The sequence below is a fragment of the Drosophila takahashii genome, chromosome 3R (genome assembly GCF_030179915.1).
Source record: "Drosophila takahashii strain IR98-3 E-12201 chromosome 3R, DtakHiC1v2, whole genome shotgun sequence".
Lineage (NCBI taxonomy): Eukaryota > Metazoa > Arthropoda > Insecta > Diptera > Drosophilidae > Drosophila > Drosophila takahashii.
In genome coordinates, this window is record NC_091681.1 from 36,444,754 (window position 1) to 36,462,789 (window position 18,036).

At 38.7% G+C, this 18,036-nt stretch overlaps 1 protein-coding gene across 1 annotated transcript in view; it reads right to left on the reverse strand.

Annotated features, from left to right (window-relative positions):
• The window catches only part of wat (waterproof), a 31,025-nt gene that overhangs the window by 1,590 nt on the left and 11,399 nt on the right, over positions 1 to 18,036 (reverse strand). Inside the window, exons 2-6 of the mRNA XM_017150722.3 lie at positions 3,763 to 3,872; positions 1,422 to 1,496; positions 1,222 to 1,334; positions 901 to 1,149; positions 197 to 452 (exon numbers count right to left, since the gene is read on the reverse strand). Of these exons, the coding sequence (XP_017006211.1) occupies positions 197 to 452; positions 901 to 1,149; positions 1,222 to 1,334; positions 1,422 to 1,496; positions 3,763 to 3,844 (775 nt within the window). The 5' untranslated portion in view covers positions 3,845 to 3,872. The remainder of the gene's footprint in view (positions 1 to 196; positions 453 to 900; positions 1,150 to 1,221; positions 1,335 to 1,421; positions 1,497 to 3,762; positions 3,873 to 18,036) is intronic.

An 18,036-nucleotide genomic window follows, 5' to 3' on the forward strand; every position in this document is an offset into this window, starting at 1 on the left:
AGTACTAGAAACGCCCATGTCTTAATGAATGATTTTATTACAAAACGATGACTGTGAAAACCTGAACAAAAGTATTATTTAATTTTAACTAAACAAACTTGTGGCGCAATGAACGACTTAATTGCTAAAGCTTAACCAGAGATTCAGTAATGAAATTCATTTGTAAATTAAGAGATCATATTTAAATGGAACTCACCAATGCCGGGTCTGAAGATGGTGACTGGCAGGTTCTGGGCGCTCTGTTGCACCACATTCTCGGCCAGGACTTTGGTAAAGGTATAGGTGTTCGGATACCCCTTGATGATGGTCGGGGTGAGGGTGTTGAGGGTATGCTCGTCGAGGCACTCGCTCAGCTTAAAGGCATTCTCGCCGGTCATTGTGCCGCTGTAGAACCTCTCCTGGATGTGGCGCATGTTGCAGTGTGCAAACGCTGTGGAGACATGGACGAGGGCCTAGAAAATATTCGTAAAATAAGTAAACAGTTTAAGGTAAATATAAAATATTTTTTACATTTTTAATTTATAAATTTTGTAGTTAATAAAAAAAAAGGATCAAGTTCTTGGTTTCTAATTCTGCTAAAATAGGGGCTCCAGGTAAAAGGTCAACTTTTTTGTACAGCTAATAAGCTAAGCTAACAATCAAAATCATTTTTTGTAGATCTTAAAAAATATATTTTCGACATCACGCTTTTTTCCACAAATACTAAAACATTTAAGTTTCTAGTTTTGAATGCCAATTGATTAAGGGTTCACTTTTCGACAACTTGTTCCTTGGTTTTGGTAAAATAACTGATTTTTTTAGAGGAAAATTAGGATAACTTAAAAATGGCGAAATCAGAAGTATTTCTATTCATTTGTTTGTGTTTATTCATTTAAAATCTTGTATCAATTTAAGACCCACCTTCAGGTTGACAATCTCTTTGGCCAGCTTGATGATTTCCTTGGTGCCGTGCACATTAATGGCAATGGCCATTTTGAGTTTCTCATCGAAACGAACGGTGGCCGCGCTGTGCAGGACGATATTGACATTCTCCATGATGGTTTCGCGTTCATCGGAATTGATTCCCAAACCGGGAAGCGAGCAATCGCCACTGATAATGGTGATCTGGCATCGGTACTTTGGGTTCACCTGCTTCATCTTGGCAAAGACCTGGGAAAATAAAATACAAATTAAATATAATCTGTTGAGAAAAAATATAATTAGCAGGACTCCATTACTTACCGGATCATTAAACAGATCCTCAATGCGGGCAAAGGCATCCTTGCCCTTCTTGGTGCGTATCAGCAAATAGATTTGTCCCACCTCCGTGACGCGCAACAATTTCTCAATGATAACTGGGGACACGAGATACGAAATACGAGAGTTGGGGTAAATAAGTGATGGGAATTCCAGTCACGTACTGGGAGTCGAGTGGAACTTACTTTTGCCAAAGAATCCTGTGCCGCCAGTAAGGAAGACGCCCTTGTCCTTATAGAACATTTGCATGGGCGACTCGTCTGGGGAAGAGATCAATGCAAACAGTCATTAAACAATTAGCCAATTTGATGCGCATCATTGGTGGGCTCACAGGCTCAGTTGGGCGTCCCCCGCCCACCCAAAAACCATCTGTTTGCTTTCTGTTCGCCTCGCTTCAGTTTGGTTTGTTTGCCACCAACTTGAAGCCCCGTCACGAATTTAAATGCGCATCAAATGCCACTTGAATTGCGCATAATTCACGCCACACACAGATACTGCCGGCACCCATACAATCGCAGCAGCAGCAGTCAGAGCCACAAACACTCAACATAGTTGGGAGGGCACGAGGTTAGCTCCTGGCTGCATTTTTGCCAAAGTGCCAAAACGGCAACAACACTTGACGTTTCAACGCCGCCTGCCAATGGTTCCTCCCCCCAGGAATCCACCCAACCACCCCCTGCGGAGGCCATCCATCTCTGCCCACATTGTTGTTTGCGGCATCGGTTGCCGTCGTCTGCCACTTGCTGGGCCACTCATAAATATTTGCAAGTTAGCAGCTCGTCGAGCCATTCATCTATTGTCTAAAACGCACACACGCCTAAAATGCTGGCACACGCACAGTTGCATATGCTACACGTGTACTGCCAGCTAAACTGGCAGAAAAAATGTTGCTAAACTGATTTCAAAAAATTAAATAGAGCCATTTTACATACATGCAAAATATTTTCATAAAATATTTCATAGCCAAAATTTGATAAAGATGTTTGGTTTTGGATTTTTGATATGTTTTTATATCCCACTATTTACAATATACATGATCTTTAAATTTTATATGGATTTGTATGTGGAAATTACTATATTGGTTTGATTAAATAATTAGTTACAATATAACACTATTTTATTTATAAATTTTACAACTCTTAAAGATACTTGGATAATCATAATACTAATTATAATATAATAAATCAATTCTTAACATTTCCCCTAGATTGTTTGTCTACCTACCTAAAAATAAATAGCAGATTAACGCTAATTAACATTTAACCACTTAACAAAACTATAAAGCTTTAGCTATATGCTAATTATTAAGTAAAATATGATTAGACATTTAGCTAAAAATATTTTTGAAAAATATATCAAAATGATTTAGCCGTTGTTTTCAGTGCCCTTGCTCTCCACATTCCTCAATTGAATGGCATTTCATCTTGAGATATCCCGCCTCGCCTTAGCCTTCATCTCGAGACTCGAGCTGCCTAATTGCCAATCGTCGGCGTAAATCACTGTCAGTCGGAGAACAGGGACCCATATCCACACAAAGACATAGAACACCCTTGCACAATTGCCACTTGATAATTGCATAATAAATGCAACATTGCTGAGGAGGATGTGGATGTGGATGTGTCTCCGCCGTTGGCCCTTCATCCGTTCCTTAAGGCTGAAGCATAACAAACACATTCATACAAATACAACTTGACACCTAGCTGCTCCTCCGCCTCCTGTCCAATGGCAAACCACCGCTATGCCACACCAAACCCAAACCCAAACCACCCTCCTCCTTGGGTGGCAAATTCCTGGCCCAAGGCCGCACTCAACCACAAGCACTTGGCTGGCTCACTCAAATGTTTTGTTTACCTATGCTAATTGGCTTAAATGCAACTCAAGCGCACTTTGCGTCGCCTCGCGCGCCCGTCGCCCAAAAACCCTAAACTGAAAATGTGGAAAGCCCCCCCATAAAACCCCCACCGAAAACCCAGGCAGTAAGACAGCACTCAACCAGCCAGGCCATCATTGTTCCGTGGACGCGGCGAAATTGAGCCTCACTTGCGAGTGACTCGAGTGGGAGTTTCGAGTGCGGCGTTTAAAGCTTTTCGAGCGCTTTGGGGCATTTGTTCAACGCTAACTCCAACACCAACAGAGGGAGTTAAACCCCCCTCCCACCCAGACCACTGACACCACCCACACCCCCACCCAAAAACAACAACAACAAGGGGTTCGCACACTTTGAGTGAATTGTCAACAATTGTTGTTGGCTCTTCGGATTCTGTGGGCGGCTGACAAAAGTCTGTCACATAATTTGTCAATTTCAACAAATTTTTTGTTTTTAAACCCCACAACACCCCCCTCTCGACTTTCCCTTAGGCAGTCATCCCCCGCTAATGTAATATTTCACATAAATGCCTTTTATTTTTCCTGGTTTGTGGCCGGGGTTTCTGCGTTGTTTGGTACTTGATCTTGGTTTTTGGATTTTTTTGTTTGCTTTAGGTTTTTGTATATTTTTTTGGCTTTTTTTGTTGACTGGTCACTCACCCTTCACGTCATTTATGAGTTGACAATGATCTTCCAGCGTTTTCATGCCGTTCATAATGTTCATTATTTTGGGATCATCCATCTTAGCTGGGTAAATGTTTCCTAATTATCTGTAAAGAGGGAAAAAAGAGAAATTAATTAGTAATTAAAACAGGAAATGTAAATACAGGTCATATTAAGTCGTTTAGGTTCATTAAACTAATACAAAAGCTTCCCCATATAAATTTTGGTCCTTCAAGCCGGATTTTAAATTCTATTCTGCAGTTAAGTACCACAGCAAAAATAATTCGATCCGCTTCTTTAAAGGGTAGAGATTACGTACTTCCCATCTGCGGATCTAGAAGTCGATTAAACGAAATTCACAAAATCAGCCGGATTCATTGACAATTTGACCTGGAAATTTAAAATAATTTAAAAGATCACCTAATTTCACGTTAACAAATTTTCAACTATATAATTTAAGCTGCTAATCACTTGTTAAAACGTAAACCGCTTAGGAGCACATGCCACCCACTTTAAGCCAAAATTTATAGTGAAAAGACTGCAATTTCATTCCCTTTCAGCGACACAGATAATCCCTTAATTGAATATCTGGACACCCAGCATTCAGCTAACCGCCGCCCCATCCGAAGAGAAGTTTCGGGAAATTATTCCTTTAATTCGAGCCAGATGAATGGGAAGCGAAAACCATAAAGCCAATTACAAGAGCCCCAAAGCGGTAGCCATGCGACTGTTTCTTGGCTACTAAAAATCAAATATATATAAGTTAATTTCGCTCCAGTAAAGCTCGAAATTTAATTAAAACTTTGTTCTTTGCCGGTCGGACCAGGGAGTGCGGAAAAGGGAAAGGTATAGAGGGTTAGAGTGAGATGGTGAAAAGGAGTGGAGCATCGCGTCAGTGAAATTTCTAATGAAGTGCCAGACGCACCTGTTGACACAGGCCAAAAAACACGAAGGCAAAATAACGAAAGCCAACAAAACGAGAGATATGAAACCAAAACCCCAATTGCGAATTAAACTCGAATAAAATTAAATAAAATTCAAATTTTCGAATGCAATTGTAACTATGCAAAAGTTGCGATAACAAATGAATTACAGAATTTTTGAACTCATTTAAATTACACCAAAAAGCGAGCAGCGAATTTAAGCAAATTTTGAACTGTACTCGCATAATTTAATGAACCCGTTTTCGGCATAGGAATTTCAAAGTGCAAGCACATGCAACCTGTTACTTCAACTTTAACTCATATATTTCAAATCGAATTCGATTTCAGTTCGATTCGAGTGTCCAATGTCAGTCATTGACGCCTGAAAAGTCTGTTTGAAGTGCGCACATGCTCAAAAGCCTTGGTTAGTACATACTAATAGTGATAATTACAGGCTGGGCAGCATTAACGAATGGCTCCAGTCAATTGAATTAAGTTCTCCGAAAACTCGAAAACCCAGAGACCCCGACTGAGTCGCAAATTCCGGACCAGCACCCAGAACCCCAAACGAAAATGACAAAGTAATCAAAGCTCAGAGGGCATTGTTCCGCAGTCAGATATCTCGCCCAACAAAAGCAGCGGGAGCAGAACAAACAGTAGGTACAGTGCGTTTCGTAACTGTATTCTAGCAATTTCATTCGATTCGCAACAGGTATTTAAAGTTAGTATCATTAATTCGACTTTATAGCGTCAATTTATCGCTATAATTGGGGGCGTAAGCAAACCAAGTAAATTAGGTATGTAAATACGATACCAAGTTGGTTCATTAAATAAAAGTGCAAGGCGATAAGGGATTGAATTTACACCGGCATTTAGAATAATTACCCTATAACTTTGGTCAGTTATTATCTCAATTTAAGTAATTGGCATTCATTGCTTTCACTTTCCATTTCGAATATCTTGGAAGTTGTATTAGATAAATTGTATTGAATTAATTATTTTATTATTTTTGATCTAAGTATTTAAGTTTAAAGTTTATTTTTTTATATAAAATATTTTTTTTTTTATAATTTACGTTCTCATTATTTTTTTTCTGATTTCTAAATGAAATTAATTAATACTGTTATTTAGTTTTTAGATGATAATCATTTGTATAAATAATTTTGCGTCATTACTTTAATAACAAGCATTCAAATAAATAAAACGACTAGTGATTAACAAAAGATGAGAGATTTATTTCATTTTATTACCTTTTAAATGTTTTTAATTTATTTTTATTACTTTCCTGTTACAGTTAATTGATAACGATATCATGTTAATGAGATGGAAAACATATTAATTGAACAATCAACAATTTAAACAAACTTTTTGATGATAAATGGCAATAAAAAGGCAAACCGCCTTACACCTTCGGCCGACACTGTCTGCATGTAAGTGCGTGGAAAACAAACAAGCGACGCGCCATGAACAATGGGCGGAAACAAACAAAGGGATCCCAGAAAGGAAGGCAAAGGGCCGAGGAGACAATGGAGGAGGAGCGAAACCGGGACCGCGACAGCTCGAATTCGATATGAAAATGAAAATTAAATAATTTCGTGCAAGTCAAAGTCTCGCACAATTAACCCATATTTGCCATATTTGCAAATGGAAACCGAGACCCATTACCCATTCCTCGTTTTCCATTCCCCATTACCCATTCCCCGCTATCCGTTTTCCATTTCTGATTTCAGTTTTCCATTCCCATGCAGTTTCTGTGGCCGCTGGGTGTTGCATTTCACACCAATTGAGAAGCTTTTACACCACTCGCGCTTGGCTCGGCGCTCACTCAGTCGGATGAGTGACGAAAGCAACGCGACGCAGTGCAATCCAATGACAGAAAGCGGGGATTCCCGCGGGGCCATCGAGGGACACTTAGTTAGCTGCCGGGCAGTCTGCCAGCTTCGTTCAACTGACTGGATACCACCTACCAACTAGACCCTGTCCCTCCATCTCCTCTCTTCCCCCCCTGAAAAACTGGCTAACTGGCAGTGCGGCCAAAAAGCCACTGCAGCTGATTGCACCACGTTGACGACCACAGAGCCACCGATGCCAGCGAGGAGCGTCCCATCGTCCATCCATCCAGCTGCCGTTTTGGAAAAGCTACGAAAGGTACTCGTTCTGTACGCACTGAATGAACTTCTCATAGAGAAAGGGGACAGGGCCAGGGGCTCGACTTTGTAGACGAATTTATACATTGTTTAAGTATCAGCCGCAGATACTTCCCCACCGCCCTTCGACCCACCGTGCTTACCCCGCTGTCCACTCAGTTGTCGACACCGAAACTCCATCGTCAATGCACATCGAAGCGCAGCTAATTGAAACAGTTCGGCACAGTGGGGCACAGAGCATAAAAATACTTGGATTTAGAAGCGAATTTCAAAAATAGATTTTAACTTATTCTGAAAATATTTATATACAATCCATTAAATCCTTTAAAGTGCTTTGTCTTTTTTTTTGTAAACCACATTTCCTTATTTCCACATTTTGAAGGATTTGTCTTCCAAGAAAATTATTTTTAAATAAAAAAACTTTTGATTTAAATATTTCAGGTTAAAATAATTAAGATTTACCAGAATGAATAAGGTGACTTTTTACCAGGGACCGTAAATAATCATTATTTGAGATTTTTATTTTAAAAAGACTACTGTGATATTTGGTTTTAAACGTCAAAAATAACGTTCTTTTTACTCTTGTCCACAAAGTATATGCATTTCAACAAATCTGGAAAACAAATGAACTGTTATTTGTTCATGTCTATAAAGTGCATAAAAACCAATTATTTTGTTGATTAAAACTTGTAAAAACCTCAGTAGGCCTTTTAAAATAAAAATCTCAAATAATGATTATTTACGGTCCCTGCTTTTTACAAAAAGAAACGGAAATTGCCCGATGTGTTTTTTCCAAATAGTTATATAAGTTTTAAATTTTAAGCCTTTAAAGCCTATTTTAAGTACCTTTAATTTGAAACTATTTTTCCCAGATTCCCATCCCAGATATTTTACCACTGTGTGACTCGAACTGGTGTTGCAGCTTTTGGTACTTCTTTTACTTTTGGCGCTTGTTTGCGTGCGGTGCACCAGACTGCCTGCAGTTGTTGTTGTTGCTGCTGTTGGCCAGCCTGCTGTTGCTGCCGCTGTTGCTACTCCCGCTGTTGCTACTCCACCGCCAGCAACAACAACAACACAAAAAACTTTTCGGTTAACAATGGGCTGAAAAACAAAAGTATGAACCACAACAATAACAAGTGCACCCGAGGGGCGAGAAAGGGGGTGAGGAAAAGGGGGGTGCGGGATCAGCTCTGTTAGCAATGCAACAACATTGCACCGGCAGCAACAATGAGAACAACGCGGCCAACAGCAAACAAAAAATCAGCGACTGCACCACTTTGCTTATTTCCATGGAATTCTGTTCGCACCACCCAAATGCGAATCGAAAATTACATCACAACCCCCGAGCTTTTCCTCGCTTTTCCTCGATTTTCTCTGCTTTTCCTTTACTTTTGCCGACCGCAGAACCCAGACCCTCGTCGAACACTTTTGACGAGACCCATTCGCTTTGAAATTTTATTTAATGCTTTTGTAATAAAGTGTAAAATGGTGGAAAAGTGCAAACAACGGCCACAAGAGCGAGAAATGCAAAAAGGGGGAAAGATGGAAAATGGGGTAGTGGTGCATAATATCAGCAAAAGCGGTAGCATCATCATCAGCAGGCAAAGGCAACATCGTTAACAGGAGGAATATAAGAGGGGGCGGAATAAGTAAGAACTGCGGCCAACACCAGTGGCCACATTAAAAGAAGAAGAAATAATTAACAGCAACAGTTTGAAAGTCCATAAAATGGAAATGGTCGGGCATCGTCATCAACCCAGGATTCACCCACGAACCCCCTACGAACCACTCCTTTCCACCAACGGCTCATTGGCATCGCCATTACCAGTGGTGCAGACGCCATCGCCATCGCAACCGCCACCGACCACCGCATGTGCCATACAACTTCCGACTTCCGTTGGCTTTGGCCTGTCTGAGAGTCTGACTGGGGCTCCTCCCGACTATAGCGCTATATAGTATATACATACGTATATATACCGCTGCACTGGGCCTTACATACCCTCTACTTTTTTCGGTTAAGTGGCCATGACTGTGCAATCGATTTGGTTGCATCTCCTCCACGTTTTTACTGTCAAACCCGTGACAATGCAAATAATTTGAAGAGCAAACACAATGTTTCCACGGGATTATTCAAACGATTTTACTTGTATAATTACTGCGAGCGCTGATTATATCAGATAACATGTTCAATTACTTTGCATTGCACTTGGAAGGGGGAGAGATAAGTTATTGAAATTATTATGAATAGGGCCAGAGACATTCCCACCAAATTCCATTTGCATGATAAGTATAATAACCATAACTTATAATATTACTAGGATATCTTTTCATTCCACTTTTAGTTGGATATCTTAAGTAGTTATAAGGGTAATAATAATATTATACTAAGTAGTTTGATTTAAAAGTATTTTTTTATTTATTTTTTTTTTTTATAAAATATTTTTTTTTAATTTTACATTTCAAAATCAAAGCCACTACAATAGGGTATTTACAATCCCATAAAATATCCCAACATGACTTTACCGATTTCATTCTTTGCTATTTGTTAATACCGTTGTTGCTTTTGCTGTTGTCACTGGGTTGACACACAAGCAACGAGTCGGTGCGAAAAATGTTCGTTAAATCTATTAAAAGATAATTACGTGAAGACAAATGGACGGGCAGCCAGGATCTCGACGGGTGGGCATCCTATCCAGTGGCAGTGCCGGTGTCCGTATCGCTGTCCGTATAGTTGTCCGTAGCCAGGACTATGGGTCCGTGTAGCCGTGTCCTGGCTGCGTCTGCGGTGGCCACCACCATCCATACAGCCATACATATGTACGCTATTATTATTGGAGTTCGTTGATACGATAACGCTAATGGATATGGATATTGATTATAGTTTTTATGTCGCTTATGCATCGTGGCTGTTGTGGCTTCTCGCTTTTCTTTCTCCCATCGCCCATCGCTCCCATTTCTGCCTTCTCGCATTTCCCATCTGCCAGGCTCCATTTCCCATTTCCCAGGCCACTCAATGCCTGGTGGTAATGATAATTTTGATTATATTGATGCGTCATTTTATGAGCCGCAATGGTATTGAAATTGAGTGGTCTGTGACAGCGTCTAGTTTATGGCATAATGGCCGATGCCGATGCCAATTAACAGCTGCTCAAATGAATCTCTCCAATGGGATCTGCATCTAATGAACGAAGCCCTTTCTCAGACCCCATTAAGCAGGGATTAGGGGTTTTTTCTTGGGATTACCAGACCCACCCACCCAGATACCGACCTTTGGATAATATGTGTGTGCCGGGGCACTTAGTGGGTCGGCATTCAGTCGATGGGAACTGCGAAGTTTAGCTATTGTTGGCGAAATGCGGTGTCTTAACGACTTTATCCCATGTCCGATGTTTGCATTGAGCAAACTGCAGGTTCTTCACATCCCCCCTTCCCCTTTATAAGCTTCTGGAAAATGCTAATTACACGTATCTTTTCAGCAGAACGTGTGCGAACTCGCAATATCCAATTACGAATCTTTCACAAGTGACAAACATTTGCGGCAATTAAATTAATGAAACTTTGCGGGGCTACGTGTCTTGGATCTTGTTCGAGATATCTCTTTGAATATATATTTGAATGCTATCGGTTGATATCTTTCCGCTTGGGGTTCCAGGTTCCAAAATCCAGGTTGCGCCTGCGTCACAATCGTGTAAAATACTCCATTGCATTCCAATCCCATTCGGGGTAACCAAAACCCAGCCACACCTGAGCTGCCGGCCAATTCGAGCGTTTAACCAAATAGTTTTGGTTATGCTTTCGGTTATGTGTGTGGCTAGCTGGCCAGGCAAATATTGCCAAGCAATTGCCTCATATTCGCATAACGGCAATCAAAGCCAAATTGAATAGGCAAATTACCAGTGATGATGGTCCAAAGAGATTTTGATGCAATATACCCAGCAAAATGGGGCTTAAATGCAGTTAAATATGAGTTTGACCTTAAGGGATTGTCTGTCAGTAACTCAAAACTGACTTTAAGGGAAAGGAAATCAATTTATTCACATTTTATTCGCAAAAATTAAAAAAAAAGAAAACAAATAATTTCAACTAAATTTTCTAAGTTGAAAAACTCCAAACAAATATATATTTACAACTAAAATAAATGGCTCCATTTAAGCACCAAAACCATCGAAAATTAGGGTAAAACTTTTCAATGTGCAGCTCGATTAATTGAATTCTTATTAATTAAACATAAATTGATTTTTATTATGATTTATTTTAATTTGATTGTTTTCATTCTTCATATAATGAACATTTAAGGTTAATTTAAAAATCTACATAAAACGAACAAAGAACTAAAATTGCCATGAACAATTTCTAAATCAATTTCAATTGTTTGTTGCGCCATTATTACACCTGTTTATTTATGGCCAGTTTTTCGAAAAAATTAATGCTATAGAAAAACTAAACGCACACCCACTTACCCACATGCATGCATAAACACACACTATTACGAATTGTAATTACATAATTCGCTCATTATCAATGACAACAACAATTACAGCAACACACGACATTACAAAATCGACATAAAACAAAAAAGGGTAACGAATGCGAAAATCGAGAAGGCGTATAAAAAAATATAAATAAATTAAATGCGCTCCGCTATAATTTATATTAATTAATCGGTTTATTTTTTTCTTCTTTCGCGATTTTGTTGCTGCCATAATCGTGGAAATCACGGCAAAAATCAATGCAACAACAATCGCGGCATGTAATGCACAAATGACCGTTGGAAAAAAATATTGTACAAAAACAAATTTATGCGCTAATAAATAAGCAAACATTTAAATCGTTTTTAATTGCTATCTCTATCTCCCTTCCACCATGACTTCTCCATCTCCCTCTCACTGCCCCAATTTGTGTAATTTATAATTGAATGTAATTTCAAATTTTTGTTTGCCACATACATATAAATAAAGTATGATATTTTCCAATTAAACTTAAACAAAAGCCTTGCAAACTTCAAGCTTACGCAAAATGCAGTCACATGTGAAAAGCAGTTCTAAAAAGCGTTAAGTAGCTAGTATAGGCTAACAGTTACTCATTAATTTATTTTGTTTTAAGTTGATTTTATTTTAATTTAAACATTCTAATAATTGAAATATTGCTTATTTATTAAAATTCAGCAGTGAAAAGCAGAGCTAAAAAGTGTTATTTAGTTAGTATAGACTAACAGTTACCCATTAATTAGATTTTTTTTTTATATTTTTATGAAAAAAATCTAAAAACAGAATTGTTTTTTACCTATTTTACTAGACTATCAGATATTTCCCATCTACGCTTACTTAAACCAATTTATATTTTTATAGTATTTTGAATTTAAGATAACTATTTTCTCAATCATAAATGTAACAACTTATTTTTCCTAATTGAAATCCTCCTCTCCAGTAATTCCCCATTTTATGAAGAGTATCAAGGGAGTGGGGCGTCATAATGGAAATTCTTTGCAAATTGAAATTGCAGCCTCTTGAGCTCGAGTGGCATGCGACATGACTGGAACTAAAGAGAAGGGGCGTGGCAAGGGCTCGACCCACTTAGAGGGTGGGAGGCTAAACAGAAAAGGGGAGACGAAGAGGGGGTAAACGGTTAAGAAATCACGTCATAAACGCGCCGAGCACGAATTATTTACAAAGCACGCGAAAGCCTAAAAGAAGGCTCTCCCCAATAAAATAACAATAAACTATGCTCCATAGCCCAGTCAATGGGCGTTGGGTGGTGGGCGGTTTTGTTGGCCATAAAAACAAAGCAACAAAAGCAAAAGGGAACAACAAGCCGCAGTGGCATAAACAATTGTGTTACAAATACGACTACAAATGCATAAAGCAGCGCCCGAGTTGGCCAAAAAGAGGAATTTCAGCCAGCAGCAGCAACAAATGTCGTCTCTTATAGACGATTATTTATTGTTAACGATTTATATTTGTTGTTTGTGCCACCGCCGCTGGAAGAGCTCACATTTCAAGGCAGCGGCCCCTGGTACGTGCGAATGTGTGAGTGCCAGCCCCAGATTGCAAGCCCCTTCCCTAAACCCCCTTACCACCCGCTTCTCTTCTCGTTCTGGCCCAAACGATTGAGCCTGATTGCCGGCTCAAGTGTCGGTCGCGTCACACGGGGCGTATGCGTGTCGGCCGGGCGTGGATTCAAGGATTGAAGGATCCAGGACTCAGAAATGTGGCAGGGGTGCAAGGGGCAGGTAGTATATGGCATGGGTGTGGCCCCTCAGAGCTGAGCACTTCGTTCTGGCCAACAAGGCAATCATTTTTTAATATTTTGTGGCAAACAAAACCGCGGAGGGCACTCAACTGAAGCTTGGTTTTTGTTACCAAATAACGAGATAAGGTCCAAGTAAAATCGTTTTTTTATTCGGGGATGATTTTTTAGTGAAAAGAATATCATTAGGATAATTGTTTTGTTTTTTTTTGTAAAAGTACCTACATTTTATTTTTAGCAAAATATTAATTTTTTGATAATTTATTATATAGATTTTCTATTTTGGTTTTTTGTAATAAAGTACTTCACGCGTGTTAAAACCATGGGGTTTCTACTGACTAAAAAAAGTACCCGAAATTAGTAACGCCAACTACAACTGAGAATTTTTCGGCCTTGGCTCACCTTTCACAAAGATCGTGTCATATTTCAAAACGGAAATGTTTTTACATTTCTGTACTATAATAATTTTGGCACGTTTCGAACTGCGTTTGCTGAGAATCTTCAGAATTATTTATGTGATTAAAGTTACCTTGTGTAAATATATTACACAGCTATAAGAATTATTGATAAAATACCCAATCGATCTTCACTTAAGATTTCTTTTTTGAGTAATTCAACAGGATGTGGTAGAGCTATGGTATATGGGGCGTATGATCCATGGCTGATCTGAGAGCCCCCCCTCCCACTACGGGCATCTCTGGCTATGATGGCCATCAGCCGCAAGTGCTACAGTTACAGCTCGCTTTCCCACACGTCGCGGGCAACATTCTTCTTCGTCAAGAGCGCGGCATGTTTGACAGCAATGAGTGCTTAACACGTACGAGAGCTTTTGTTCGATATTCACTGATGATGCTCTTGTAGTTGTTGTATCTGTTGTGGTTGTTGTTGTTGGCATTGTTGCCATTGTTGGTGTTGCTCATTTGCCACTTTATCTTGGCATTGTGCATGTTATTTACTGTTGCCTCACGAGCTTCCTTCAGCTCAGCCGTCTCCTTTGTGCCCCGAAATTTGTTGTATCTACGGGGACTATCAAAGTATCTGTATCTGTATCTATATATACGTATCTGTATCTGCAGCTGTATCTGTATCTCAGTGCGTGCACATTGTTTTCGGTGTGTGTGACAAATTTCGTAGGAAATCATTTGCTATGCTCTGTTAAACGACGACTTCTTTCCCATTCCTCGAACATTTCGGTTTGTGTGACGCCCAATTCATTGAGTCTACTGCCAGCGGGCTTAGTTACCCCTCTCAAAACGCCCCAAATAAACCAATTTGGGTGGAACAAGCTGGAGAACAAGACGAAGACCGATATGAAGAACAATAACCGACCCACTGACCCACACAAAGTGGCACAAAGATGTTTTACGAGTGCTCGATGTTGTTGTAACAATTTGTTCATTACTTTTTATCACTCGTAGACCAAGAGTGACCTTTGCCCTCGAAGCAAAATTGTTGCCCCTTTTTTTTGGCATTTTATTTCTACTTCTCCTTGCTGCCCACACGGAAAAAAATTGACAAAGGATCAAATTGATATGAGCAGGTCAATTTTATATTTTTTAAAGATCAATTTAAAAAAAATACGGATTATGATTTTCTTTTTTTTTATTGCTGTTCAAAAAATACTACAATTGGTATTATAAAATAGTATTTTTATAATTTTTATGAAATAACTGATATGATAAAAGTTCAATTTGACATGGTTGAATCATAAATTTGACATTATTGATATGAAATAAGCTAGAATTGACAATATATCATATCGAATTTATTTTCTGTGCATCCGTTGTATCATCTAATGCTTTTGGCTGAGATTTTTCCCCATTGTTAATTCCTCTGATTGCCAATGTTGTACTTATTGTTTCTGTGGCTGCTGCACCCACAACATGGGTCAGTTAAACGCAAAACAAAACAGAAAAAATAGTTGCAAAATTGTGTCTGGTCGTGGCCACAAGCAGAGTTCCCCCGAAACCTATAATTATGTACGAATATTATGTGGATAATACATGCAGTGAACCTCAAGCCTAGACCCCCTACGCCACGCCCCCGAAAATATCAAAATATCCCCCCGAGGGCTAAATGTATTTTCCCTCATTTTAATGCTGGCCACAAATTGCATTCAATTTATTTTGCTTGTTGCAAATCAAAAATCTCCATAAAGCAAAATGTTTCCTCCGCAATGTTTGTGGACTGCATAAAAATGTTTAACATCGCATAAAAGTTATTACTTCATTTATTTCAAATGCAAACATTGTTCTCAACTGAATCCGTTTTGGGAAAGTTACCGTCCAGGATGGGGAGGATATACATTTGTTTATTGCATTTAAATTGAGTATGTTTTTCCACGGATCTCTTTGGATTTGCGGCGAGTTTTTGGGGATTTACGACCCAGGTAATTTGAAACTTTTATAACTTTCTGAATGGACTTTCAATGTTTACTAATTAAAAATGATTAAATTATTATCGGCTTTAGAGTAATTAAATTATTTAGTTCGTTTCACTTTTGGTTTATAGCGGTTCTTGGTAAACTTCAAACATTTTCAACTCCTTACCGCCGCACCATTCATACTTAATTTAATAAATTCCAAATGACTTTATGCTCAATCAAATGAAATGGAAATTTCGTGCACAAAGTGGCCGCTTTTGTTTATGGCCAGGCACTTTATAACCATCAACATTCCGGAATCTCCATTGTAACTTAATCAAAGAGAAGGAGGAAGAAGCCGACCTGGTCAAAAGTATAATAAAGTAGTTATTTCAATAGCAAGTCTGAAATCAAAAACAATTTCAAGGGTCTCAGATCAGATCAATTGAAAGCCCAAGCTAGTGTTTTTTATTTTTAATAAATACTTAAGCGTAAACCGGATATTTCAATATCCTGCCCACTGGCGCTTCCACACACACACACACAAACTATATAGGATTTGGGATTTATCCGTATATATATAGATGAGTGTGCGGACAGGGTAAGAATGGAAAATGCTCTAGCGTATTTGCATAAGAAAAACTAAGTTGAACCAAAATCAATGATTGTACACCACCAACGCCACGCCCCCGAATTCCTCGGCCTGCCTCCGCCTTCGCCTCCCTTATCCTACGTCCCAAAAGTCCTGCGATGAAACAGTAGACGAAGGATAAGGAAAGGGGGCGGTCCGGGGTCGCTTTCATATTATTACTTTATGGTTGCCTCCAGTTATGCATACTATAACCATAAATATGCTCCAATGGAGCCAAAGTCAGCTAGCAACAAAATCAGACTAGAGAGCGGAAAATAACAACAATAGCAGGAGGGATAATATTTTGTGTTTGTATTAATGCAGCACGCATACATATTTATACTATAACTCAGAACAATAAATAGTAAAAGCTGGATTATGATTAAATCGATTACATGGGGAGCTAACGTTGGCCAAACATTCGTTATGCTGTTGTATTTGTGTGCGCCTGCATTACGCCCACAGATAGGCCACACCCACAGCCTTTATAGGGAGTGCTACCCAGGGAAAATCCAAAAAAATCAAAAAAAAATCATAGGAAAAACGCAATCGAAATAAAGAAGTAAACAAGGAAGCCATAAAAATGAGTCTATGACGGGATACATATTCATAAATGCAAACAAATTTGAGTTCGTGTGTGTATATGTGTGTGTGTTTGGGCCAGGCGGACACACAGATACAAAGTAAATACGCAGCACTCGGTTTTCATAACTGAATTGCATGCCCGATTGAATGACGAATGGAAATTGAATGAATCCCCCAGCCAAATGCAATCGAAGATGGGAATGGAAATGGACACGGACACGGGATGCGAAATACGGAATATGGGATACTGGATACAGGACACTGGATCCACCATCCCTTTTGCGCCCTTGGTGACCGTTTTTAAAGCTGATATATTAACTTTATCCCCACTCAGCCCTTATGCGCAGAGAGCTATAAATGCGATTTTAAAGCCATCGAATATTCAGATCCGCAACAGAGTGAATTTTTGAAGAGCTGCTGAAGGTCTGTCAATGAGCTGAGCAGCACTTATTTCCTTCTCAATGCGAAAATTACAAAATAACTGACAGAAAATTGATTAATTTCTGGGTTGGCTATTAATGCTGCAACACGATTATGATTTCGTTTCACAGAAATTAACTAGATAACGATCTTAATTTGAAAAGCCAATTTGTGCTAATTGAAATGTTTCATTCATGTGCAATATCATAAACATATTTATACTGGGTTAAATAAAGTGCATTGAATGCTAAAGTGGGGATGCAATAAAATGGAAAACCAAATTAAATTAAATAAAATAATTACTTCATTTGACTTGAGGTTAAACATTTTGGGTTGGCATAATTGCTACATTCATGGTAATTTAAATACTGGAAGCCAACATTTAATAATGGTAAAACATTTTGATCTATTGATTGAATAATTTAATTAAATTACAAAAAAATAAATGGAATACAACTTTGGTTAGAGTAGTGGCAAAATGTGTTTAAATAATTTCATAATTAATGGTTGTATTTATTATAGTAATTATTACATAATGTTAACTACAAACGAAGAAAAATGGTTAGAAAGTTAAGGAAATTTAAAAATAATTTGTCTTTAATCTATAAATCTAATTTAAATATTAATAATTAATATTAAATTTGTCAGTTCCTATCATTTTCTACTTTTTATAAGCTTTTAATCAAGCAGAAATTGACTAGACTGTTTGTTAAATTTTGTAAATATTTTCAATGGCACCCTCCATTGATAAATCTTCGCTGGCACTATCTAAATGGCTGCAACCTCAAGACCGTGGCCTCTCAAGACCTCTAATCACTCTCAATGTTCTCCGCTTGGTACTCGCAGAATCACAGATGCAAACAAACCAAACCTGCCCCAAAAGTCGATAAAAACGCGTAATCACAAACAGACGAAGCGAACGTGATGGGGAGTTGGTCAGGTGTTAATTGGAGCGAA